The sequence below is a fragment of the Mirounga angustirostris genome, unplaced genomic scaffold (genome assembly GCF_029215605.1).
Source record: "Mirounga angustirostris isolate CCGP_5_RB_7025 unplaced genomic scaffold, mMirAng1.0.hap1 SCAF_1, whole genome shotgun sequence".
In the NCBI taxonomy this organism is placed as follows: Eukaryota; Metazoa; Chordata; class Mammalia; order Carnivora; family Phocidae; genus Mirounga; species Mirounga angustirostris.
Window position 1 is genome coordinate 82,257,158 of NW_026991709.1, and position 27,455 is coordinate 82,284,612.

General features: G+C 39.2%; 1 protein-coding gene across 4 annotated transcripts in view; it reads left to right on the forward strand.

Annotated features, from left to right (window-relative positions):
• The window catches only part of MCF2L2 (MCF.2 cell line derived transforming sequence-like 2), a 247,500-nt gene that overhangs the window by 191,670 nt on the left and 28,375 nt on the right, over window positions 1-27,455 (forward strand). For all 4 annotated transcript variants that reach the window (XM_064584686.1, XM_064584683.1, XM_064584689.1 and 1 more), the window contains 5 exons: window positions 2,117-2,188; window positions 4,277-4,402; window positions 14,649-14,864; window positions 15,763-15,855; window positions 16,028-16,106. In XM_064584686.1, the coding sequence (XP_064440756.1) occupies window positions 2,117-2,188; window positions 4,277-4,402; window positions 14,649-14,864; window positions 15,763-15,855; window positions 16,028-16,106 (586 nt within the window). The remainder of the gene's footprint in view (window positions 1-2,116; window positions 2,189-4,276; window positions 4,403-14,648; window positions 14,865-15,762; window positions 15,856-16,027; window positions 16,107-27,455) is intronic.

Here is a 27,455-nt window from a genome sequence, read left to right on the forward strand (position 1 = left end):
GGGTGAAATATAATATTAGCAAGATACGGGACAGATCTTAATAATGAGCTCATAGAAGTTAATAATTTTGAAAAACAAAACAAAAAGAAATGATACCTATGAAATGCTTCGTATCTTTTCTGAGATATTATGAAAATTAACAGTTGTGACAGAGTTTTTTGAATACATAATGTACATAATGTCTAATGAGTCATGGCAAGCTGATTAAACAATGTATTATTTATTAGCATATATTAGAAATAGATGCATTTAGGGACAACATGAATTCACTTTTATTGAGGTCATGATTTATGTCAAAGAGGCTAAGTGATGTATGGAAACTATCAAATTTATTTATTTTTTTAAGATTTTATTTATTTATTAGAGAGAGAAAGAGCCAAGCAGGGGGAGGGGCAGAGGGAGAAGCAGACTCCCCGCTGAGCAGGGAGCCCGATGCAGGGCTCGATCCCAGGACCCTGGGGTCATGACCTGAGCTGAAGGCAGACACTTAACATGACCTGAGCCGAAGGCACCCCAAAACTATCAAATTTAATGTAGAGAATTTTTCTTACCTGGATTTTAAGATGTGATTTGGAAAATGGTGCATTATTTGTTTATAATAAATTTTGCTTATTATAGGAAGGATGTTCTAGAATAGGTGGTTATGCTGATTTCCTGTGTAATGCGACTCATGTCATAGGAGTGATATTCATTTTTCTTCTTTTAAAAAAATGAAAGACTACTATTAGAAAAAAGAATTAATAGGGAGAGGTTGGTAAAAGGATATAAACTTTCAGTTTACAAGATGAATAAGGTGTGAGGATCTGATGTAAAACATGGTGACTGTCGATAACAGTGTATAATATAATTGAAATTTTCTAAGAGTGGGACTTAAATGTTCTTGACAAAAAAAAAAAGATAAATATGTGAAGTAATGATGTGTTAATTAACTAGATGGAAGAAATCCTTTTATAATATATACATATATCAAATCATCACCATATACATTTTGAATACATTTGAATTGGCATATACAATTTTATATGCCAATTATACCTCAAAGGTGAAATAAAAAGAAAATAATTAAAAAATAAATGGAGGACATAGGCAGTTTACAAAAGAATAAATGTTAATAGCAAAAATTTTTGTTTTGAAAGTTCTACCTCACCAGTTATTTGAGAAATTCAAATTAAAACAACAGTGAGGTAGGATTTCTCTGTTGATTGAATTGGCAAAACTTTTTGATTAAATGTTAATACTCCATGTAGGGTGGGGGCTGGTGAAATAAACTTTCATATATGACTGATGGGAACATAGTCCTTCTGTAAAGAACTTGGAAGTATGCATCAGAATTTTTAACATTGGGGCGCCTGTGTGGCTCAGTTGGTTAAGCATCCAACTCTCGATTTCAGCTCAGGTCATGATCTTAGGGTCTTGAGATCAAGCCCCACATTGGGCTCCATGCTCAGCACAGAGTCTACTTGTCCCTCTCCCTCTGCTTCCCACCCCCCACAAATAAATAAAATCTTTAAAAAAAAAAAAAAGAACTTTTAACATTGACAATTTCACTTCTAGGAACTTATCCTTAGGAAAAAAGCACAAAGATCATTATTATTATTGTAAAAAATTATTGAACCTAAATGTTTAAAAGTAGGGGGGATTAATGAATTATGATTTATCTACAGGATGCAACACTGCTACAATTAAAAAACTTGTTTTAAAACATAATGTCATGGGGCTCCTTGGTGGCTCAGTCGTTAAGCGTCTGCCTTCGGCTCAGGTCATAATCCCAGGGTCCTGGGATCGAGTCCCCCATCGGGCTCCCTGCTCGGCAGGAAGCCCTCTTCTCCCTCTCCCACTCCCCCTGCTTGTGTTCCTGCTCTCGCTATCTCTCTGTCAAATAAATAAATAAAATCTTTAAAAATAAATAAATAAAAAAATAAAACATAATGTCATGGAAAAATGTTCATGATACATTGTTGAGTGAGAAAAAACAGGCTACAAAACAGTGTGTCCAATATAATTCTGTTTGTGGAAAGTACAACCTCTGTTAATTTAGCATTGGCTGGAGATAGCACAGTAGATTTTGTTGGCATTCTACTTTTTGATTTCCAATAAGACTTCTGGGTTAATGCAGGGTCTGCTGGATTTTGAGTCTCCTGAGGATTTGGGGATAGACTCCGGTGACCAAGAAGGAGGCTTGGCTAAGGTACTCTATATAAATATTGTTTTATATAACTAACTGTTAATGGTGTTTATCTATGTGTGGGCAGATTTATAGCAATTTTGTTTTTCTTGTTTATGATCTTTATTATTTAAATTTTCTAAAATAGCATGTATCTTATAATTTGTAGTCACAGAAAAAACAAAAAAATTAAAGGCAATTTCAAAGTGAGGTTTTGTAACAGGATAACTAGTAATATATTTATTTTCCTCTACATAAAAATGTTTTAACAGGAATACAAAATTAAGTGAATGTGTAAAATGCTTACATAAAAGACTGGAAGTAAATATGATAAAATCTCTGCTGTGGTTTTCCTGCAGGGTAGGATTATGTATGATTTATATTTACTTGTTTGTACTTCGTAGTATTTCTGATTTGCATACATTATGCCCTGTTCACCTCTAAGTGTGTTTGTGGGTGTGAATTCTAAGACAGCCAAGGTTCCCTCGGAAGAAATGGTGACCATACCGTACTGGGAAGAAATCTGTGACTTAGGAGTGGGGTTTCTTTTAAATTTTCTATAGAATATTCTAATTTTAACAAGAAAAACATGAGGAGCAGTCCTTCTCTGCTCAGTATATATGGTAGGGACTCCTTGAAATTAAGAGAAGCTCAAGACACAGGTAATATAGCCTGGAGCAAGGGGAGCTAGGCTGAGTTAGTTTAATAATGTTTGTAAGGATGTTTCTGAGCCCTGCATTACACAATGTAAAAGTAGCTACCTGCTATGTTTATGGGAGGAGGGTTAGTGGGAAGGAGAGAGAATTGGAACAGTTGAGTCTCTAAAAGGAAGTTGCGTTTTAAGCATTGGGTAAAGAGGAAGACCCCTGGTGTAAGAATGTAATCCTTTATTGATATATTACAAAAAACTCAGGTGAGAGAGTCTGTTGTCTTCTCCCAGCACCTGGAGCATGTTTATATGAGTGAGAGGGTAAGAATCCATGGCAGATTGTTGAGTGGAAGCAGCGTGTTCCCTCCCATTCATCGGCCCTGTCACTCATATCTCTGATCCAAAGAAGCTAATCCTCAGTGCTTAGGCAGAGATCAGGAGAACACACAAACCTTTGCTTACATCACACGTAGAGGACAAAAAGAGATGGGACTATACAGGGAGGGGAGGGGTGGCAAAGAGCTGTCTGTTTTTTGTTATAGAAATTGATATGTTAAAAAGAAAAAAAAAGGAAGAAGCCAAAATTTTTTTGTTGGTATTTACCATAGAACAGATAAATATGCCACGTAGGTAGCAGGGGAATAAAATACTGGAACTGTAAGCAAAAGACTTGCACACTGAAACAATCATCCCTATTATGTCCTAAGTGTCTCAGTAGTAATAATTGGAACATTGGTCTCTTGAATTAGCAGTTATAGTGTTTGCCCTCAATGCTGAGTCTTCCTGTCTGGGAGGTGCAGACCTTGTTGGCTTATCTCTTTGATGTCTTTAATGGTGATAGAATGTGAGAAAGACTGGGGAAGGAGAAGAGGGAGGAAGGGCAGAGCTGGGGCGGGGTGTGGGGATTCGAGGTGGCAAATTCAACAGGCATTTACATGTAAATCATGAGTAAACCTCCACATGGAAGCTCATTCTCTGCTTCTATAGGAGATTACAAATATCCTCCCTGCGATGGTTTTAAGTATAATTTTACCCATAAGAATAGGACTTTCACATTACATTCAGGAATATGATACTCAGATATTACTTTTCAATAGGCTCCTGGGCTAGGGGTGTAAAAAGGAAGAGCAGCCTATTTAAAGGGTCTGGGTTTTCCATGCTTTAAAGAAGGTCAGTATGTTTCTTATGCAGCATGATGTCCATGATTTTATGAACTCCATTCTTCATGAGTGCCATGTACAGAAGGTGTGGTCGATGATTTTGCTAGTGTGTATATCATATATGTAAACCAGCAAGTATCTTTAGCCACCATTCTTTGGGAGCAGGGCAAGAGATCCATGTATCCACCTTCTCCGTCTCTGTGCTGGCTGGATCCATGGCTCCTTATTTCTGTCCTGTTTCCCTGGTTCACTTGGTTAGATGGTTTACCTTTTGATTTCCAACAAGGCATTTGGTTTCCGCAGAATGGGCCAAAGAGGACCAAGGATTCCGCATTCTCAGCTGAACTACAGCAAGCTTTGGCCATGATGGAGGATTTGATCAAGTCCTGTGAGTTGGCTGTGGACCTGGCAGCAGTCACTGGATGTCCGGTATGGGCTGTAGCAAGTGTGGGAACAGTTCAGCAAAGGGCAGGCACAATATTACAAAGGTAGGAGATGCTGTGGCAAAGGTAGAGAGGTGACCCGTGGTGAAGGAATCTGACTCTGAGGAAAGTAGCCTAAATTGTGCAGCAAATCTGTGCTGTGGGAATCCAGGCAGCCTCTCAGCATTTTCAGGAGTCTTGGGTTTGATTCCTTGGGGTCCTGAATGTTGAGACTGACCCACACTCTGGAACGACCAGGAACTCAGAGGCCAGAACATAGATGGGCAGAGGAAGGTACTGAAGGAGTAATTTATTCTCTGACTCATGGCACTATTAAAAAATTGAAAGATTTTCCTTCTTGCCTCAGATTTTCTCTGTGCAAAGTCCTTTGAAAATGGGTCCTAAGTGAAAGTCTAACTCCATTTTTATGTCATAGATCTCAGAAGAGGACCAACAAGAATATATCGTATATGCTGTAATCCAAATGGTTGAAGAAAAATACCAGAAGAGGCAGTGCTAGGGAGTTGAGCCCTCTCAACACGGGCATGAGGGTAAATTCTGAGCGGGTCAGTCCCAGGAATTCTAGGCAGGCCACCCTCTGGAACCAGATGAGCTAGCTCCTTGGGACTGGAACATCATTACTATTCAGCTGGGTTTCACTGGGGGGTGCTCTAGATCTTGACTCAGGTGGATTAGTTTTTCATCTTTGTCATAACAAATTACCACAACCTTAGTGGCTTAGAGCAGCACAAATGTATTATATTATAGTTCCACTGGTCAGAAATATAACACAGTCTCACTAGGCTAAAATCAAGGTGTCTGCTTTCCTTTTTTTTTTTTTTTTTAAAGATTTTATTTATTCATTTGACAGAGAGCGAGAGTAGGAACACAAGCAGGGGGAGTGGGAGAGGGAGAAGCAGACTTCCCGCTGAGCAGGGAGCCCAATGCAGGACTCAATCCCAGGACCCTGGGATCATGACCTGAGCCAAAGGCAGACGCTTAACGACTGAGCCACCCAGGCACCCTGTCTGCTTTCCTTTTGGGAGACTCTGGGAGAGAATCTGTTTCCTTGCCTTGTCCAGCTTACCAAGGCACCACACATCCCCTGGCTCATGGTTTCTCCTTCCATTGTCAAAGTTCTTCTTGACTCACATCATCCTGACCTTCTCTTCTGCTTCTCTTCCACTTTTGAGGACTCTGTGATTACATTGGACCCACCCATTCATCCACGGTGTCGGCCTATCTCGAAGTCAGCTGATGAACAATCCTAATTCCATCTGCAACCTTAATTCCCATTTGTCATGTAACCTGACATATTCTCAGATTCCAGGGGTTAGGATGCGGACCTCTCTGGAAGGCTATTCTGTCTACCACACAGGATGAAGCATTTTGAGGATTACACTTCAGACAGACACTTTTCCTTCTCTCTTTTTCCTTTTCCTTTTTACCTGGCTTTAACATACTGTTCATTGAGGTCTGGGCAAAAGAAATGACTCTTTTCTTTCCTGGCCCTAAGTCAAGCCATGCAAATTAATTAGGGGCAAAAAAAACCCATGATCTTTTTATTTCCCTCCCTCCTGGTATTTCTCTGGCCAGCATCTCAGAAGCAGCCCCACTGGGCCCACAGTGATCCAGGTAGTGATGCTGTTACAGTCCCCTGGGACTCAAGAGTGCTCTCTGTGTACTACTGATGAATGATTCAGGAGGGTATTCATGAACCACAAGGTATGCGTGAGAGGGGATCATTTTCTTGGTAATAATTTTTTCCTTCTTCATTTAAGGAAACTCGAGGGAGCCATTTATTTAATCATTTTGGGACATCTTTCTGCTCTTTTTATGTCTGAACACGCGTCAGTGACCCCTATTAGATATACACTTCCCTGAATCAAATGAATGTCCCGGAAACCATTCACAGAGCAGGAAACTCCCAGTTATTATTCTGAGTGTAAGTATCAGAGGGGGAGGAAGTTATGAGAAAATAATTAGTAAAATGTGAGTAAATAGCAATCTACTCTAATTTCATTCCAAGCCAGCTTGCATGCAAATAAGATGAACCAGCTTATAGAATTGTAGAGATTCTTTACATCAAATGCAAAGAACTTTTTTCTCCCATATGTCCTCAGAATTGCACCTTTGACATAAACTCTGTTGTTGTTTTTTCACTAAGATTTTAACTTGCTTTACATCTAGTACATTAGCTACTTTACCCTGACAGTTTTGTATAATCCTATTGAATTAAGGAAGAGAAGGCAGTGAAATTTTCCCTTTCTGATTCATGAGTAGATCCACAGAAAGAAGAGTTAACTCACCCAAGACCACACTGTGCATCAGCTTGGACCACTTCTTGGATCTCTTCACTCCCTATCCAGAGTGCCATTCATTCTCTGAATGCATTCTTCGTCTGATTTTGTTTAGAGTCTACTAACAGCTCAGCTACTCCTAACTCACATGTAATGATTCTAAGATTCTTTGACTCAGCTTTGTAGAACCTTACCACAAGGTGCTGAAAATCACATGCTGAGTGGGTGGATGAACCCAGAACTTAACTGTTAGTTTCTCTACTTGACATCCAATACTGACCTGGTTTTGAAAAGGAAAGGCATTGAACCTGAGTGGATGAATGCATAATTAAAACAACTAGAAAAAAAATTCCCTCCTGATATTTACATTTTAGTCCTGTTCGGTACACTCAGTTCTCGATTTAATTCAATCACAGGAATTTTAAAGTTTTTTTGTTTTAAGGAAGTTTGTTTTGTGGAACACTGAGATGTCATTTACTCCCTTCCATTGGCAAAAAAAAAAAAGTTTCCTCTCTATTCAATCTAACACATAAAATAGAGATATGTAGGGGCGCCTGGGTGGCTCAGTCAGTTAAGCGTCTGCCTTCGGCTCAGGTCATGATCCCAGGGTCCTGGGATCGAGCCCCGCATAGGGCTCCCTGCTCCGTGGGGAAGCCTGCTTCTCCCTCTCCCACTCCCCCAGCTTGTGTTCCCCCAGCTGTGTCTCTCTGTCAAATGAATAAAAAAATCTTTAAAAAAAAAATAGAAATATATGTAGGATCCTTTTAAATCCTGGCTGGTCAGGAACAAGTTCCGAAGTTGAATAATAAAGGTTGAATGAAACATTTTTATTTTCTGGAACAAATTTATGTCATTCAATAAAGGAAGTATTTTTATTGCAAGTTTTGTGGACTAAGGCCAGGTATTTTATTTTTGATTCAGTCTCCACTTCCCTGGGCAGAATGTTGGCTGCGGAGATAAAGCCAAGTAAATAATCTTAACGACTCCGTGGGATTGCCCACACATCTTCCCATGCTCAAGACACCTATGTCAAGAGTGGTTGTGAGGAGTAAATGAGGATTAAGTTATAATAAAAGCACCTTGCATCGTGCCTGGCACCTGGGAGATGCTGAATAAAGGGCCCTCAGAGCTGACTCATTTGGATACTTGATCAGTTTGGAAAGGAAGGAACCCTTTTGCTTCTAGTGATTATAATTACGGGTTCCTCTGTCATACAGTTTCTGCTTTTCGTTTCTGGACTGGCTTTGTGCTGATTCCTTTATCCAGATGTTCCCTCCTTCTTTGTGCAAGAAGTATATAGCTCGGCCATATTGCTGTCACTGCCAGGAATGAAAAGCTGGGCACCCAAAAGTGGTCTCTTTCTGGAAGCCAGCTTCACCAGACACTCTCTCAGCCAGATCCTTCATCTGGCTGATGTAGTCACATTTGAAATTCTTAAACCAGAGCTCTTACCTACAAAATTCTACACACAAAAAGTAGTAACATTTACTAGTTTATTTTGCCATTTTTTCCCATATGGAAGAGGCCATCTGACTTTTCACTTGCTTTTTTGTTTGGGGTAGCCAATACCAAATGGTGTTGTATCTCTGAGTTCATATCCATTAGATTCAACACACACAAGTGATGGCCATCACTAGTGGAAAAACTGATTGCAGATATATTCATTTCCTAGAGCTGCCATAACAAAGCTCCACAGTTCTGGAGGATAGAAGTCCAAAATCAAGGTGTTATCAGGCCTTTGCATCCTCTAAAGGCTCCAGGAAAGTATCCTTCCTTGCTTCTCTCCTGGCTTCTAGTCATTGCCCATAGTGCTTGGCGTTCCTTGGCTTACAGCTACATGACTCCAACTTCTGCCTGTCTTCATGACTGGCTTCTCTATATGTATGTGTCTGTGTCTCTGTTTTCTCTTCTCATGAGGACACCAGTCATGGATTCGGACCCACCCTAATCCAGTAGGACTTCATTTTAGCTCATTACATCTGCAAAGACCTTATTTCCAGATAAGATCACATTCTGAGGTCCCAGGTGGACATGAGTTTTTTGTGAGACACTGTTCAACCTAGTACTGGGGCATTACTGAATTAGTTTCCTCATGGTGCTGAGCATTTAGACTCATGTCCTCCCAGGCACTCATGCCAGTAAATGAATAAATACTATGTGTCTAGGGGACATGTATCTGCAAGAGTCATGCACATGGTCTCTGGCCTTGGGACCAAGTGCAGTCTGATTGGAAAGAAAGGATACATATGGTTGAAAAGATGACCAAATGTATCTTTGGTCTTGCTCAGAGGAACTCCCCCTGCCCTTTCCCTTGGGAGGTGGGGTTGCCTCCATGCAGGCATGCATCCTGGCTGGTGGTAATATGCATGCACCTGCCCTGCATCAGCACTGCATGGGGCACACACCCTCAGCCACTGCAAGGTGGGCCTTGAGTATTGAGATGTCCAATCCCGTCACATGCAACCCTTCTGTTGCAGCTGGACTCAAAAGACCCAGCAATTCCCTCCAGTGACCTTCAGAAATGATGGGCTTACTGGAATAGGTGACCACAGAGCCTTGGGAAGAGCCAGCACAATGACAGAGCCAGGCTCACGGAGGTGGGAATGGGACAATTCCAGGACCCATAGGAGTTCTGGGGCCTTGGCTTGGGAGAGAGTGGGGGTTCTTACCTGTGTGTTCTGACTGTATGTGCCAGGTACATCCACACACCTGCTGTCTTCTCTTACCACCTGCTGTCTGGTTCTTTCCCTCCATCGGCGTCTTTCCCTCTTCCTCATAGTTTCTGCTTTTCTGGTGACTCACTTTCTTTATTGCTCGGCTACCTTATTGTTTATTCCACGTCCTGCGCTCTTATAAAGCATCTCACAGCTACAACTCCTGCTGCCTACAGCCTCAGTTCAGACAGGGATCAGATTGGCCTCTGTGGTGAGGGACTGGCCCCTCTCTGGATTCGTAACCATTGGTCAATTGCCTACTGAGGTGCAAACAGCTATGGCTGCTGGAGGGATGAGGAGGAGAGAGCCGGGGGGATAAAGGCAACATCACTTCCTAAGGTTGCCTCTTCAGCAGGGCTATAGACAGGGCAGTTTCCTCTGCAGCCCATGGCCTCGGCAGACACCTTAACTAACCTCACCCAGCCCTCTACGGGTCATTAGAGAGTGCACACTGGGATTTGTTCCCCAACCCCCCATCATTCTGGCTTCTTTTATTTATTTATTTTTATTTTTTTCTTTTAAAATTTTAAAAAGTTTTTATTTATTTTTATTTTTAGACAACCTTTATTAATAAAATGTAATGATATGCCTATGTTTTATGTCTCCACTAATTTTATTTTTAATTCTATTTATTTATTTAGGCAGTCCCCTATTTTTTCAATTTAAATTCAATTAATTATCATATAATGTATTTTTAGTTTCAGAGGTAGAGTTCAGTGACTCATCAGTCTTATATGACACCCAGTGCTCATTACATCACATGCCCTCCTAAATGTCCATCACCCAGTTACTACATCCCCCCACACTCATCCCCTCCAGCAATCCTCAGTTTGTTTCCTATGGTTAAGAGTCTTTTGTGGTTTGTTTCCCTCTCTGCTTTCATCTTGTTTTCTTTTTCCCTCCCTTCCCCTATGATCCTCTGTTTTGTTTCTTAACTTCCACATATGAGTGAGATTATATGATAATTGTCTTTTTCTGACTGACTTATTTCACTTAGCATAATACCCTCCAGTTCCACCCACGTCATTGCAAATAGCAAGATTTCTTTTTTTTTTTTTTTATGGATGAGTAATATTCCATTGTATATATATATATACCACATCTTCTTTATCCATTCATCTGTCGATGGACATCTGGGCTTTTTCCATAGTTTGGCTATTGTGGACATTGCTACTATAAACATTGGGGTGCAGGTGCCCTTCGGGTCACTACATTTATATCTTTGGGGTAAATACCCACCCCACAGCTGGCTGGTCTCAAACCTCCTCCTTCCCCACAGATGTTTAAGAAACAGGAATCAAAAGATAGAGGAGGGAGAGACTCACCTCCAAGGGTAGGTGGGGAGGAGTGAATGGACGAAGGATAAAGCCAGAAATGAGCTGAAGAATTCCAGAAATTACAAGTCAAAGGAACTTCTAGACTGTGATTGGAACAGTAAGACCAGGAAGAGCATTGACTCTTTTTTTAAAAAAATTTTTATTAACATATAATGTATTATTTGTTTCAGGGGTACAGGTCTGTGATTCATCAGTCTTACACAATTCACAGCACTCACCATAGTACATACCCTCCCCAATGTCCATCACCCAGCCACCCCATCCCTCCCCGCCCCCTCCATTCCAGCAACCCTCAGTTTGTTTCCTGAGATTAAGAGTCTCTTATGGTTTGTCTCCCTCTCTGGTTTCATCTTGTTTCATTTTTCCCTCCCTTCCCCTATGATCCTCTGTCTTGTTTCTCAAATTCCTCATATCAGTGAGATCATATGATACCTGTCTTTCTCTGATTGACTTATTTTGCATAATACCCTCTAGTTCCATCCATGTCGTTGCAAATGGCAAGATTTCGGGGTTTTTTTATAGCTGCATAATATTCCATTATATATATATATCACATCTTCTTTATCCATTCATCTGTTGATGAACTTCTTGGCTCTTTCAATAGTTTGGCTATTGTGGACATTCCTGCTATAAACATTGGAGTCCATATGCCCCTTTGGGTCCCTACATTTGTATCTTTGGGGTAAATACCCAGCTGTGCAATTGCTGGGTCATAGGGTAGCTCTATTTTCAACTTTTTGAGGAACCTCCATACTGTTTTCCAGAGTGGCTGCACCAGCTTGCATTCCCACCAACAGTGTAGGAGGGTTCCCCTTTGTCCGCATCCTCGCCAACATCTGTCTTTTCCTGACTTGTTAATTTTAGCCATTCTGACTGGTGTGAGGTGGTATCTCATTGAGGTTTTGATTTGTAGTTCCCTGATGAGAAGTGATGTTGAACATTTTTTCATGTGTCTGTAGGCCATTTGTATGTCTTCTTTGGAGAAATGTCTGTTCGTGTCTTCTGCCTGTTTCTTGACTGGATTCTTTGTTCTTTGGGTGTGGAGCTTGATAAGTTCTTTATAGATTTTGGATACTAGCCCTTTAACTGATGTGTCATTTGCAAATATCTTCTCCCATTCTGTTGGTTGTCTTTTGGTTTTGTCAACTGTTTCCTTTGCTGTGCAAAAGTTTTTTAACTTGATGGAGTCCCAATAGTTTATTTTTGCCTTTTTTCCCTTGCCTTTGGAGATGTATCTTTCAAGAAGTCACAGAGGTTGCTGCCTGTGTTCTCCTCAAGGATTTTGATGGATTACTGTCTCACATTTAGGTCTTTCATCCATTTTGAGTCTATTTTTTGTATGGTGTAAGGAAATGGTCCAGTTTCATTCTTCTGCAAGTGGCTGTCCAATTTTCCCAGCACCATTTGTTGAAGAGTCTTTTTCCCATTGGATATTCTTTCCTGCCTTGTCGAAGATTAGTTGACCACAGAGGTGAAGGTCCATTTCTGGGTTCTCTATTCCGGCTTCTTTTAGAATGGCTTTTAACAGCTGTGCTTTGAAGTAATGCCTCCACATTCACCAAATGTGTTGTCAGGAACAGCTTTACCTAAAATCCATTTGTTTAGCTATTCTGGGATGTGGCTGAGGACAGGCTCAGTATTTGACTCAGTGGCTCTTTATGAGGACCAGGACCCATGGGAGAAATTTCTCTCATGTCCTATTAATAGGAATTGCTGTACATTTTCTGAACAACTGGTTTAGGTGTGTCTTTGAACATAATGTATCATACGACTCCCTGTGTTTCCCTCTGTAGGGCCCACTAGAAGGTCCTAGCCTAGTCTACAGTAGGTTTACATAGCTTTATTATAGGGGTTTTATGTGCAACCTCTTCATCTTATTTTTTTTTATCTTTTTTCACCCTAAGTACATTGGTTATTTTCTGTCTGCCTATAATGTATATATTTTTATAAGAGAGATCAAATTTTTGAAATGAGGTGGAGTATAAGTACATTTTAAAATAAAAACTATGGGGCGCCTGGGTGGCTCAGTTGGTTAGGCGACTGCCTTCGGCTCAGGTCATGATCCTGGAGTCCCGGGATCGAGTCCCGCATCGGGCTCCCTGCTCAGTGGGGAGTCTGCTTCTCCCTCTGACCCTCCTCCCTCTCATGCTCTCTGTCTCTCATTCTCTCTCTCTCAAATAAATAAATAAATAAATCTTTAAAAAAAATAAAATAAAAACTATGCAGTCGATGAAGCTTCAGACTCAGTTTTGGCTCAGGTCATGATCTAAGGGTCATGGGATCAAGCCCCGCATCGTGCTCTGTGCTCAGAGCAGAGTCTGCTTGAAATTCTCTCTCCCTCTGTCCCTCCCACTCATTCTCTCTCTCTCTCAAATAAATAAATCTTTTAAAAAATAAAATAGAAACTACTGGTTGTAGTTTATGTGGCAAACATTAAGCACCAACTTTTGCCAGTCACCTTGACGAAAACAAATTTCCTGCATTATTTATGTCTATATAGTAGAAACGGAATGGGTTTAAAAGGGAATGCAATCACTGAGAGCTGGAGTAGCTCCTGGAAGGATGTGGATAAAGTGAAGAATTTCTCAAGGGTCCTCATGAACCCATCACCCATCTGTCTCAGAGCACGGTCAAGCTGAGCCTGTGTAACTAAAGCAGGAGTATCGTGCTTTTAGGAGAGCAGTCGTTATGCTGGGGGCTCTTTATTCCTCACTGAGAGGTTCATTCACCACAGTTTACACATATAAATTTTACAAAGCATAAAGAGAAAAATAGCACAGAAACTATGCCACAAGCACCATAGAAATGAGTACAGTTTATGCTCTTGAAATTTTTATTTTAGAATTTCAGAAGTGCAATAAATTATTTTTAAAACAATATTCACAGTTTGTTCAATATAAGCAATAAATTATTAAAATGCCCAATTATAAATAATGTACATATTTCTAGTATTAACTCAGAAATGTAGAGATTTATTTCAGCTAGACATAACTCAGGGAAATTTCTCTGTCCTGGTCCTGTTCAAATAATTTTCTCCTTTTGGCCTTTTCCTTTTGGGAAATAAATTCTTGATTATCTGCTTCAAGTGATCTAATTTTCAAAAAATACCAGATAAAATACAACGTTCTTAGCTCATCTCACCCCACTACCCTTTGGAGAGAGCTCAGAGAAGGCAGGGTCACCCATTTGGACTTTTAAACAGACATATGCGAAAGATGGGTTTGCTGGTGGATGGATAGGCATAAAATGTGCCCTGAAGCCAAGTAGACTTTCTGAAAAATTTTGTCATTTGGGATTATCTTTGCCCTGTCCACTTACTCTGAGAAATGCGAAGTTGAATGTCATTGTTATTTTCATTACAATGTTATGAAGATTAGGTTATATGAAGCTTTTTTGCTTGCAAAATAAATCTCATGTTCTCAGGTGCTCATACCCGAACAGAAGCAGATGTTGGGATGCAGAAAGAGCTCATGGATGATTATGGAATTAGGTCCATAATGCAGCAAAAATTCTGTCTCTCCTGAACATACTTAAATGTTAATTTCTTGCCCTTCTAAAGTAGACTGTCATGTATCAAAAACCAAGAAGAGGAAATAGAATTCTGCTAGCTAAAATTAATTACAAAGACAAAAATATCAGAGTACCAATATCTTTAGTTCAAGTATTTCTAACATGCTTTGTGTTTATTACCTTGCACAGACCTACATAACTGAATGGTGTCATGCTCAGTGAAGTTCACAAAATTATAGTTTTGACTTAGTGACAGATGAGCCTGTTTGGCACTTTTTAAATCGTCAACTTCAAATAAGCATACTTTATAATTTGAAAACAGACCCTTAAGAGTTCTTTCCCTGTCAAGTAATGTAACAGCTTCTTTTTATGTATGTCTATCTTCCCCAAAGGACGATATCAGGAAACTGGGCAAGCTGTTGATGCATGGCTCTTTCAACGTCTGGACAGTCCACAAGGATCGTTATAAAATGAAGGATTTTATCCGATTTAAGCCCAGGCAAAGGCAAATCTATCTATTTGAAAGGGGAATCGTGTTCTGTAAGATTCGAATGGAGCCCAGTGACCAGGGCCTCGCTCCTCATTACAGCTTTAAGAAATCTATGAAGGTAAAGGGTCCTGTTGCACTTGAGAAGCAGCATGGCCCTAGGGAGAGAAAAATCGTTATCCTTATTTTACAGATAAGGAAACTGAAGCCTAGAGAGGAGAGGTTAACTTGCCAAATGCCACACAACAGAACTAGACTCTGCACCCAGGCCTTTCTAACTCCAAAGTCAGCTGGTAATCAGTCACCGGACCAGTCCAGGGCCGGCATAGAGGTGCCTTTGTGCTAGGTAGAGAACAGGGACCATATGGCAGCTGTCCTGACAAACGACTTAGGAAAGTACCCTGCAGGCAGAGGGGTGAAAGATTTGGTGATTAGCACATGGGCTGGATTTCATCTCCTACTTGTCCTTCTCAGCCACACATCTTTGCATACTAGGGTTGGCAAAGACTCTGGAGGTCTAGGAACCCATGTCCACACCAAACATCATCTCTAGCCTGTGTAGGAATTATTTCATAGGTGGTGATGAGACCACCCCCACACCACCACACACATACACACACATCTGTGCTCTTGTGATTAAAGTTGTTAATTATTTATGGTAGCTTTTGTTATTTATGTTTCTTAATGGATACTAATTCAGTTACTATTATGTACAGATTTGTGAGATAGTTAGGTGTTAAAGGAGAGATGATCTCTTTGCTTAAAGGTTGAGGGCTCCAGCCCTACATACGGAAAGATGCAGTCTGTGTTGTCCCCTGAAAGAGAGGACAGATGACACTGTGCCACACTGTGCTTGTGCTCTATGCTCCCTGGGACCATTAACAGAGGACAACAAAACACACGGAAGGAAGATGGAAGAAGAGAGCTATCGAGGGTAGAAAGAACCAGAGTGGCTGACAGGGACAATTTTAAAATCAGAAAATGGTAGTACAGCAATTTTTCTTCTTTCTTTACAATAGTTGATGACACTTTCAATTCGCCAGCTTGGAAGGGGGAGCAGCCGAAAGTTTGAAATTGCCAACCGAAATGGACTCGAGAAATACATCCTGCAGGTAAAGCTCACGTCTTCCCCATGGGTGTCTGCTACTCTTTCCTGTGTTCCCATGACTTGGCAAGTGTTTTCTATCTCATTATTCTAGAGGTCACCCAGAGAATAAAAACCCTGCCCAGTTAATGCTCCAGGTGATCTGATACTCATAGTATCTTCTTATCTGCAACTTGCAGGCAGCTTCAAAAGAAATCAGAGATTGTTGGTTTTCAGAAATAAGTCAATTACTGCTGGAACAACAAAACAATAACAAAGGTAAGGTTACTTGCTAGCCTTAGTTTGGATAGTCATACTGATTCCAAATTTGTGGTGGGTATGCACATTGGGGATATTGTAAAGGAAATGGTTTGCCAGGAAAATAACCGTGGGCCCCATTTTCATGGTACCTGGAAGCACCTGTGCTTGCTTTAAGTCGTGTGGGTTTTTTTTTTTGTGGTTGTGTGTGGATGTGTCCCTTTCAACTGTTTTCCCCCACATACCTAAATGCCAAGATCAACTTTCTCAACCCCAAATCCCAAAGCCACCCAAGATTATGTTAATGGGGACTTAAGTGGCCAATACTACTTTCAGAAGCTGTACTGCTTTTTTTAAAGCTGAGATATAATTAACATGCCATAAAATGCACTCTCTTAAAGTGTGCAATTCCATGGGTGTTAGTCTAGTCACAAGGTTGTGCAGCCATCACCAGAACATTTTCATCACCCTCTCCAACAAAAAAATCCAGTACCCATTAGCAGTCATTCCCCGTCCTCTCCCTCCTCCCCTCTGCCCCTGGCAACCACTAATCTACTTTCTATCTGTATGGATTTTCTTATTCTGGACATTTTACATAAATGGAATCATATAAAATATGGCACTTTCTGTCTAGTTTCTTTCACTCAGCATAATTTTTTCAGTGTTCATCCATGTTGTGGTTTGTCTCAGTACTTCATTCCTTTCCATGGCCAAAATATAGTACATTGTATGGATATAGCATATTTGTTTATCCATTCATAAGTTGTTGGATATTTGGGTGGTTTCCATTTTGGGGGTATTGTGAATAATGCTGCTATGGGAACTTGTGTACAAGTTTTTATGTGAACCTCTGAAAAAATATGTATGTATATAAATAATTGCTGGGCCAAATGGTAAACCTATGTTAATTTTCTGAGGAACTTCCAAATTGTTTTCTAAAGTAGTAGCACCATTTCTTGTTCGCACTAGCAGTGTATAAGTGTTCCATTTTCTCCCCTCCCTGACACTTGTGATTGTTGTCTTCTCCTCCTCCTCCTTCTTCTTTTTTCTCTTCCTCCTCCTCCTCCTCCTCCTCTTCTTCTTCTTCTTTTTCTTTGTCTTCGTCTTCGTCTTCATCTTCATCTTTCTTCCCACCCCAGTAGGTGTGAAGTGGTAGCTCATTGTGGTTTTGATTTGCATTTCCCTAATGCTAGTGATATTGAGCATCTTTTCATGTGCTTATTGGCCATTTGTGTATTTCCTTTGAAGAGATGTCTATACAACTTCTTTGCTCATTTTTAAAATAGGTTATTTGCCTTCTTATGGTTGTAAAAATTATTTATATATTCTGGGTACTAGATTCATATCAAATATATGATTTACAAGTATTTTTTCCCATTCTGTGGACTGTCTTTTCATTTTCTTGATGATGTCTTTTGAAGCACAAACGTTTTTAATTTTGATGAAGTCTAATTTATCTATTTTTTCTTTAGTTGCTTGTGTTTTGGTGTCATATCTAAGAAACCATTGCCTAATCCAAGATTTACACCTGTGTTCCCTTCCAAAAATTTAGTTTTAACTCTTTGATCCACTTTGAGTTAATTTTTATATAAGGTGTGAATTAGGGATCTAAGTTTATTTTTCCACCTGTGTATATATATCTTGCTGTTCCTGAACCATTTGTTAAAAAGACTATTCTATTCTCCACTGAATGGTCTTGGCACTTGTTAGGGACTCAAGTGCCATAACAATGTTTGTGTTCCCCTAAATTTCATGTTAGAACTTTACCCAATGGTATGAGAAAGTGAAGACTTAGGGAGGTAATTAGGAGTAGATGAAATTATAAGAGTTGAGCCATCATGAATAGGATTAATGCCCTTATAAGTGCCATGAGAGAACTTGCTTCCTCTGTCTACTCTCTGCTATGTGAGGATATAATGAGAAGTCATCAATCTGCAGCCCAGAAGAGGATCCTCACCAGAACTCAACCATGCTGGCACTGTGATCTCAGACTTCCAAGCCTCCAGAACTGTGAGAAATAGATTTCTGTTGTATATAAGCTGCCCAGTCTGTGGTACTTTGTTATAGCAGCCTGAACTAAGACAGCACCCTTGTTGAAAATCAATTGGCCATAGATATAGAATTCTTGGTTGCCAGTCATTTTCTTTAAGCATTTTGAATATGTCATGTACTGTTTTGTGGTCTCCATAGTTTCTGATAAGAAATCAACTATTAATCTTATTGAAAATGTCTTGGAGCGCCTGGGTGGCTCAGTCGGTTAAGTGTCCAACTCTTGATTTCCTCTCAGGTCATGATCTCAGGGTTGTGAGATCAATCCCTGCATTAGGCTCTGTGCTGGGCATGGAGCCTGCTTGGGATTCTCTCTCCCTTTCCCCCTGACCCTCCCCCCAGCATGTGTGTACTCACTCTCTCTCTAAAATATATATATATATTTTATATATATATATATATAAAGATCAGATATATATATATGTAAAGATCAGAGATAAAATTTTTAAAAAATGTCTTGCATGTGACAAATTGCTTTTGTCTTGCTGCTTTCAGATTCTTTATGTTTTGACAGTTTGATTGATATGTCTAGGTTAGACCTCTTTGAATTTATATTTGTTGGAGTTTGTAAATAGATCATTTGGATGTGGAGATTAGTATTTTTCATCAAATTTAGGAAGTCTTCAGCCACTGATTTCTTTAAGTATTCTTTCAGCCCCTTTGTTTCTGTCTTCTTCTGGAATTCCCATTCTGTGTATGTTGGTATGCTCGATGGAGTCCTACAGGTCTTTATGGCTCTGCAAATTCTTGTTCATTCTTTTTCTTTCGTCTTCGTCTTCATCTTTCCTCAAACTGGTTAGTTTCAATTGACCTATATCTACGTTTCCTGATTCTTTCTCGTGCCTGCTCAAATTTGCCTTTGAGCCACTCTAGTTTATTCTACTTTTCAACCCAGAATTTCTATTGGCCCTTTCAAATATAATTTCTCTCTCTTTTCTCAATTTGATGAGAGCGTGTTCTGATACCTTCCTTTAGTTCCTTTTTTATGGTTTCTTTTAATTCTTTGAACAGTTTTTAAATAGTTGATTTTAAAGTCTTGGTCTAAGAAGTCTAATTATCTTGGTTTCAGGGACAGTTTCTCTTGATTTTTTTTTTTCTTTTTTCTATGTATGGGTCATGCTTTCTTGTTTCTTTACATGGCTTACAATGTTTCTGTTGAAAACTGGACATTTAATAACATAATGTGGTGATTTTAGAAATCAGAGTCTCCTCCATCTCCAGTGGTTTTTGTTGGTATTGTTTGTTGTTTTGTTATTGTTTGTTTAGTAATTTTTCCAGTCTTTGCCAGGAGCTCTGTGTGGATATTGGGATGCACTTTCAACACACCTTCAACACACAGCCAAGCAGGTGACAATTCCGCCCTAGCCTTCACTTCCTGTTTGTGCAGAGCCCCAAGATATCTCCCCACCAGAGATGAGAGCATAAGGCCTTCACAGATTTGTCCTGAACATGCACACAGACTTGGGCATTTGTATATGGTCTTCTAGATTCTCAGGAATATTTGGGAGCTTTTCAAAGCCACTATGGACATCTCATTCCCAAGCTTTTCCTTTTAAACTTTCAATTAGCCTATTTTTGCCCCAGCTGTGATCCAGTGCCTCGGGCAGCCAAGAAGTTAAACAATTGCCTCTAGTAATTTTCTACAAATGCCCCTGAAGAAAAGGTTTTTCACACCGTGCTAGGTGTGAATAGGTCTAATAAAGACAGGCTTATAAGTAGGGGGTTCCAAGGAACCCCCAAACAAGTCAAATAATGACAGTTCTCTGGGAATGAGACTTTGAATGAACTCTAACCCTGTTCTGCTCCCTCCTATGGCTGCTAGACTGCTAATTTTCACCATGATCTCTGGCTGTTGATTTCCAAGGCTGCCATCAATAAGGTTGGGAACAGAGCAGCTAAAACACCACAAAGCTCACTGTTCATACTAAGATTCAGCCATTTCTCTTGAATAAATGTTCTCCTAGTTACTGTAAGCCTTTGTTTAATTTCTAGTGTTCTGAAAATATTGTTTCTGACTATTTTTGCCAGTTTTTTTCTATGTTTTCATGGAGCAGAGAATTTTTTAAGGTTTTTTTTTTTTTTTTTCTGCACCGTTTTCACAGGTATCACTTGCTGTACTCCTTTTAATAATTAAGAATCATCTTTGAGTAGGCTTTGCCCTTTCACATTTGTTTTTTCAGTTGATCCTCATAGCAGCAGGGATATTTGGTAGGAAAATCCACAAGCTGCATCAATTGAATTCAGATATTTCCTTCAGGTAATGTTGTGAGGGCTGAGAAATGCTAGTCTCACATGGAAAATCGATCTCCTATCATTTATACTGACAATTATTTGTGTGTTTGGTAAGGAAAGTTATGTAAATATGAAAAGATAAACTTTGTCCTCAGAGACTTATCAGGAATGCAACAATTTCACATTCTTTCTGTGTCTTCTCTGACCATTAGTTGGACAGGAGGATGCAAGGGTGGGTATGCATGACAAGATGAGGAAAAAGATAAACTAAGACTGTGACTGGAAAACCATCACATCAGTTTTCTGTCACAACAACCAAGTGATGTAAGTTCCTTACTTAAACTATTGGCCTTTGCCAAGAAATAATAACTACATTGTATAGTTTATTTTAATTTATATAAAGGTAAGATGGGGAAAAACTATGATTTACTCTTGAACTATTAATACTGTGCTAAATATATGTTAAGGTAATTGACCATGAATGCTCTGGAGGCATATCACAGGAAGATGTAACAACCCCAGTAGAAAAAGTTACTTGTTTTCCCCAGAATCAACATTCTCATCGCAAGATTGTTCTAGAAATCCTTACCATAGTTTCACAAAGGATGTTTTAGGGGTAGCCTGCATTAGAATTACTTGAAGGGCTTGTTACAAATGTAGATATCTGGGTCCTACCTTAGAGCTGTGGAATTAAGGTAGTTAGGGTTAATGCCTTGGAATATGAATTTTAGCTTATTAAAGTTTCTGGACAGAGGCCTTAAACGATTTTTTTTAAAGATTGTATTTATTTATTTGAGAGAGAGAGAGAGAGTGAGAGAGAGCAGGAGGAGGAGCAGAAGGAAAGGGATAAGCAGACTCTGCACTGGGCACAGAGCCCGATGCAGGGCTCAGTCCCAGGACCCTGAGATCATGACCTGAGCCGAAACCAAGAGTCGGATGCTTAACCAACTAAGCCACCCAGGCCACCCCAAACTATTATTTTTAAAACAACTTTATTTATGTATAATTAACATAGTAAAGTGCACATATTTAAAGTATGCAATTTGATGTTTTGATACATGTATACACCTGTGAAACCATCACCACAATCAAGATAATGAACACATCTATCACCCCCAAAAGTTTCCAAATTCTCCTTTGTATTACCTTTCTTCTGCCCTTTCCTTATCCCCCACTGCTTCCCAGGTGGTCACGGATCTTCTTTCTGTCACTATAGATAGTTTGAATTTTCTATCATTCCATAAAGAGAATCATACAGCATGTACTTTGTTTGGTCTGGTTTCTCTCGCTCAGCATAATTATCTTGAGATTCATTCATGTTGCTTTGTGTAAGAATAGCACATTCCTTTTAAGTGAGGTATAGTATTCCATTGTTTGAATATAGCCCAATTTCTGTATCCATTTACCTGTTAATGAATATTTCCACTTTCTTGGATTATTATTCTCTTATGTTACGTTAGTCACCATACAATACATCATTAGTCTTTGATATAGTGATCCATGATTCATTGTTTTCGTATAACACCCAGTGCTCCATGCAGTACATGCCCTCCTTAATACCCATCACCGGGCTAACCCATCCCCCCACCCCCTCCCCTCTGAAACCCTCAGTTTGTTTCTCGGAGTCCATAGTCTCTCATGGTTCGTCTCTCCTTCCGATTTCCCTCCCTTCATTTTTCCCTTCCTTCTCCTAATGTCCTCCATGCTATTCCTTATGTTCCACAAATTAGTGAAACCATATGATAATTGACTTTCTCTGTTTGTCTTGGGCTATTTTGAATAATGCTGCTATTAATGTTCAAGTATAAGTGTTCTTGTGGACATGTGTTTTTGTTTCTCATGGGTAATCACCGAAGAGTGTAATGGTTAGGCTATATGGCAGGTACATGTTTACCTTTTTAAGAAACTGCTATTTTCCGGGGTGCCTGGGTGGCTCAGTCGTTAAGCGTCTGCCTTCAGCTCAGCTCATGATCCCAGGGTCCTGGGATCAAGCCCCGCATCGGGCTCCCTGCTCGGCGGGAAGCCTGCTTCTCCCTCTCCCACTCCCCCTGCCTGTGTTCCCTCTCTTGCTGTGTCTCTCTCTGTCAAATAAGTAAATAAAATCTTAAAAAAAAAAAAAAAAGAAACTGCTATTTTCCAAATTGGTAATATCATTTTTATTTCCACAGCAGCGCATGAGAGTTTCACTTGGCTCCACATTCCTCACCCAAACTTGGTGTTGTCAGTCTTTTACTTTTAAGCCAGCCTTATAATAGTTGTGGAACAGTATGTTATTGAGGTTTTAATTCGCTTTTTCCTAGTGACTAATGGTTAAGCATCTTTTCATGTGCTTCTTTGCTATCCATATATCTTTCGTCGGTCAAGTGTCCATTCAAATCTTTTGCTCATTGTTTTCTTATTATTAAGTTTTGAGAGGTTTATTTTTATATACCCTAGATAAAAATCCTTTGTTAGATTTATGCTTTGCAAATATTTTCTTTCAGTGTATGGCTTATCTTTTCATACTCTTAAGAGTATCTATTGGGGGAGCCATGCTGGCTCAGTCTCAGTGTCTTTCAGGATTGGTGAGTTCAAGCCCCATGTTGGGCATGGAGCCTACTTAATTTTTTTTAAAAAAGAGTGTCTTTTGAAAAACAGAAGATTTTAATTTTGATGAAATCCAAATTTAAAAAAAAATTATGGATTATATTTTCGGTGTGTGCCTAAGAAATCTTTGTCTAAAGTCACAAAGATTTTCTCTATAGTTTTATAGTTAGATCTCTAATCCATTTTGAGATTTTTGTTTGCTTGTTTTGGTATATGGTGTGAAATGTGGATCAAAGTTCAGTTTTTTGTTTATTAGTGTCCTGTTATTCCATTACCATTTCTCCAATTGACTATTTATATAAGTGCATCAATATCTGGATGCTCTATTCTGTTCCATTGACCTATTTGTCTATCCTGACATCAATACCTTACTATCTTGATTACTGTAGCTTTATAATAAGCCTTAAAATAAAATCCTTCAACTTTGCTCTTCCTTTTTAAAGAAATTTTTATTTACATTCCAGTTAGTTAACATACAGTGTAATATTAGTTTCAGGTGTACAATATAGTGATTCAACACTTACATGCAACACCTGGTGCTCATCACCACAAGTGCACTCCTTAATCCCCATCACCTATTTAACCCATTTTCCCCCACTTCCCCTCTGGTAGCCATCACTTTGTTCTCTGTAGTTAAGAGTCTCTTTCTTGGTTTGCCCCGCCCCCACCTTTTTCCTCTTTGCTCATTTGTTTTGTTTCTTAAATTCCACATATGAGTGAAATTCCATATACGAGTGAAGTTATATGACAAATTATATTTGTCTTTCTCTGATTAACTTATTTCCCTTAGCAGTATACTCTATAGCTCCATCCATGTCCTTGCAAATGGCAAGATTTTATTCTTTTTTATGGCTGAGTAATATTCCATTGTGTATATATACTACCTCCTCTTTATCCATTCATCAGTTGATGGACATTTGGGCTCTCTCCATAGTGTGACTATTGTTGATAATGCTGCTGTAAACATCGGGGTGCATGTACCCCTTCCAATCTGTATTTTTGTATCCTTTGGGTAAATACCTAGTAGTGCAATTTGTGAGTCATAGGGTGGTTCTATTTTTAATTTTCTAAGGAACCTACATACTGTTTTCCAGAATGGCTGTACCAGTTTGCATTCCCATCAATAGTGCAAGAGGGTTCCCCTTTCTCCACATCCTCGCCAACACCTGCTGTTTATTGTGTTTTTGATTTTAGCCATTCTGATAGCTGTGAGGTGGTATCTCACTGTAGTTTTGATTTGCATTTCCCCGATGATGAGTGATGTTGAGCATCTTTTCATGTGTCTGTTGGCCATGAGATGTCTTCTTTGGAAAAAATGTCTATTCTTGTCTTCTGCCCATTTTTTGATTGTTTTTTGGGTGTTCAGTTTTAGAAGTTCTTTATGTATTTTGGATATTAACCCTTTATCAGATGTGTCATTTACAAATATTTTCTCCCATTCTATAGGTTGCCTTTTAGTTTTTTTGGTTGTTCCTTTGCTGTGTAGAGGCTTTTTATTTTGATGTAGTTGCCATAGTTTGTTCTTGCTTTTGTTTCCCTTGCTTCAAGGAACATATGTAGAAAGAAGTTGCTGTGGCTGATGTCAAAGAAGTTACTGCCTGTGCTCTCTTCTAGGATTTTTATGGTTTCAGGTCTCACATTTAAGTCCTTAATCCATTTTGAGTTTATTTTTGTGTATGGTATAAGAAAGTGGTCCAGTTTCATTCTTTTGCATGTTGCTGTCAGTTTCCCCAACACCATTTGGTGATGAGACAGTCTTTCTCATTGGATATTCTTACCTGCTTTGTCAAAGATTAATTGACAGTATATTTGTGTGTTCATTTCTGGGTTTCTGTTTTGTTCTATTGATCTATGTGTCTATTTTTGTGCCAGGACCATATTGTTTTGATTACTACAGCTTTGTAATATAACTTGAAGTCTGGAAGTGTGATGTCTCCAGTTTTGCTTTTCTTTTTCAAGATTGCTTGGGCTATTCAGCATCTTTTGTGGTTCCATACAAAATTTTAGAATTGTTTTTTCTAGCTCTGAAAAATGCTGGTGGTATTTTGATAGAGATTGCATTAAGTGTGTAGATTGCTTTGGGTAGTATGGACATTTTAACCATATTTGTGCTTCCAATCCACGAGCATGGAATGTCTTTCCATTTATTTGTGTCATCTTCCATTTCTTTCATCAGTGTTTTATAGTTTTCAGAGTATAGGTCTTTCACCTCTTGGTGGTTTTGGTGCAATTGTAAATGGCATTGATTCCTTGATTCCTCTTTCTGCTGCTTCATTATTGGTGTATAGAAATGCCACACAGCAACTTCTTGCTAGACATGTCTCCAAAGGCAAAGGAAAGAAAAGCAAAAATGAACTATTGGGACTTAATCAAGATAAAAAGCTTTTTGCACAGCAATGGAAATAGTCAACGAAACTAAAAGGGAACCTACAGAATGGGAGAAAATATTTGCAAATGACATATCTGACAAGGGGCTAGTATCTAAAATCTATAAAGAACTTACCTAACACAACACCCAAAAATAACAAAAAAATCCAGTTAAGAAATGGGCAGAAGACATTTCTCCAAAGAAGACATCCAAATAGCCAACAGACACATGAAAAAATGCTCAACATCACTCGGCATCACGGAAATCCAAATCAAAACCACAATGAGATACCACCTCACACCAGTCAGAATGGCTAAAATTAACATCAGGAAACAACAGGTGTTGGTAAGGATACAGAGAAAGGGGAACCCTCTTATGCTGTTGGTGGGAATGCAAGCTGGTGCAGCCACTCTGGAAAATAGTATGGAGGTTCCTCAAAAAGTTGAAAATAGAGCTACCCTATGACCTAGCAATTGCACTGCTAGGTATTTACCCAAAGGATACAAACATAGTGACCCAAAGGGCACCTGCATCCCAATGTTTATAGAAGCAATGTCCACAATAGCCAAACTGTGGAAAGAGCCGAGATGTCCTTCAACAGATGAAAGGATAAAGAAGTTATGGTATGTGTATACATATACATATTATGGAATATATATATTATATATATTCCATAATATATATATGTATATATATATTCCATAATATATGTATTATGGAATATTACTCAGCCATCAGAAAGGATGAATACTTACCATTTGCATCGACATGGATGGAACTTGAGGGTATTATGCTAAATGAAATAAGTAGCTAGAGAAAGACAATTATCATATGGTTTCACTCATATGTGGAATGTAAGAAACAGTGCAGAGGACCATAAGGGAAAGGAGGGAAAACTGAATGGGAAGAAATGAGAGAGGAAGACAAACCATGAGAGACTCTTAACTATGGGAAACAAACTGAGGGTTGCTGAAGAGGAGGTGGGTTGGGGGGTGGGGTAATTGGGTGATGGGCATTAAGGAGGGCACGTGATGTGATGAGCACTGGGTGTTATACAAAACTGATGAGTTGTTGAACACTACATCTGAAACTAATGATGTAATATGTGTTGGCTAATTGAATTTAAATTTTAAAAAAGAGAGAAAAAAGAAAAAAAAAAAAAGAAATGCAACAGACTTCCATACATTGATTTTGTATTCTGTGACTTTACTGAATTCATTTATTAGTTTCTAGCATTTTTTTGGTGGAGGCTTTACGTTTTCTATATATATATTGTATCATGTCATCTATAAATAGTGAAAGTTTGACTTCTTTCTTGCCTATTTGGAGGACTTTTACTTCTTTCTGTTGTCTGATGGCTGTAGCTAGGACTTCCAGTACTAGTTTGAATAAAAGTGGTGAGAGTGGACATCCCTGTCTTGTTCCTGACTGTAGAAGAAAAGCTCTCAATTTTCCCCATTTAGGATGATATTAGCTGTGGGTTTTTCACATATGGTCTTTATTTATTTAAAGGATTTTATTTATTTATTTGACAGAGAGAGACACAGCAAGAGAGGGAACACAAGCAGGGGGAGTAGGAGAGGGAGAAGCAGGCTTCCCGCTGAGCAGGGAGCCCGATGCCGGGCTCGATCCCAGGAGCTGGGATCATGAGCTGAGCTGAAGGCAGACACTTAACGACTGAGCCACCCAGGCACCCCGCATATGGCCTTTATTATGTTGAGGTATGTTCCCTTTATCCCTGCTTTGTTGAGGGTTTTTATCATGAATGGATGTTGTACTTTGTCAAATGCTTTTTCTGCATCTATTGGACTGATCATATGGTTCTTATCCTTTCTTTTATTAAGGTGATATATCATGTTGATTGACTTGTGAATACTGTACCACCCTTGCAACCCAGGAATAAATCCCACTTTATCATGGTGAATGATTCTTTTAATGTATTGTTAGATTTGGTTTGCTAATATTTTGTTGAGGATCTTTGCATCTATGCTCATCAGAGATATTGGTCTGTAGTTCTCTTTTGTATGTGTGTGTGGTATCTTTATCTGGTTTTAGTATCAGGGTAATGCTGGCCTCATAGAATGAATTGGGAAGCTTTCCTTCCTCTTTTATTTTTTGGAATAGTTTGAGAAGAA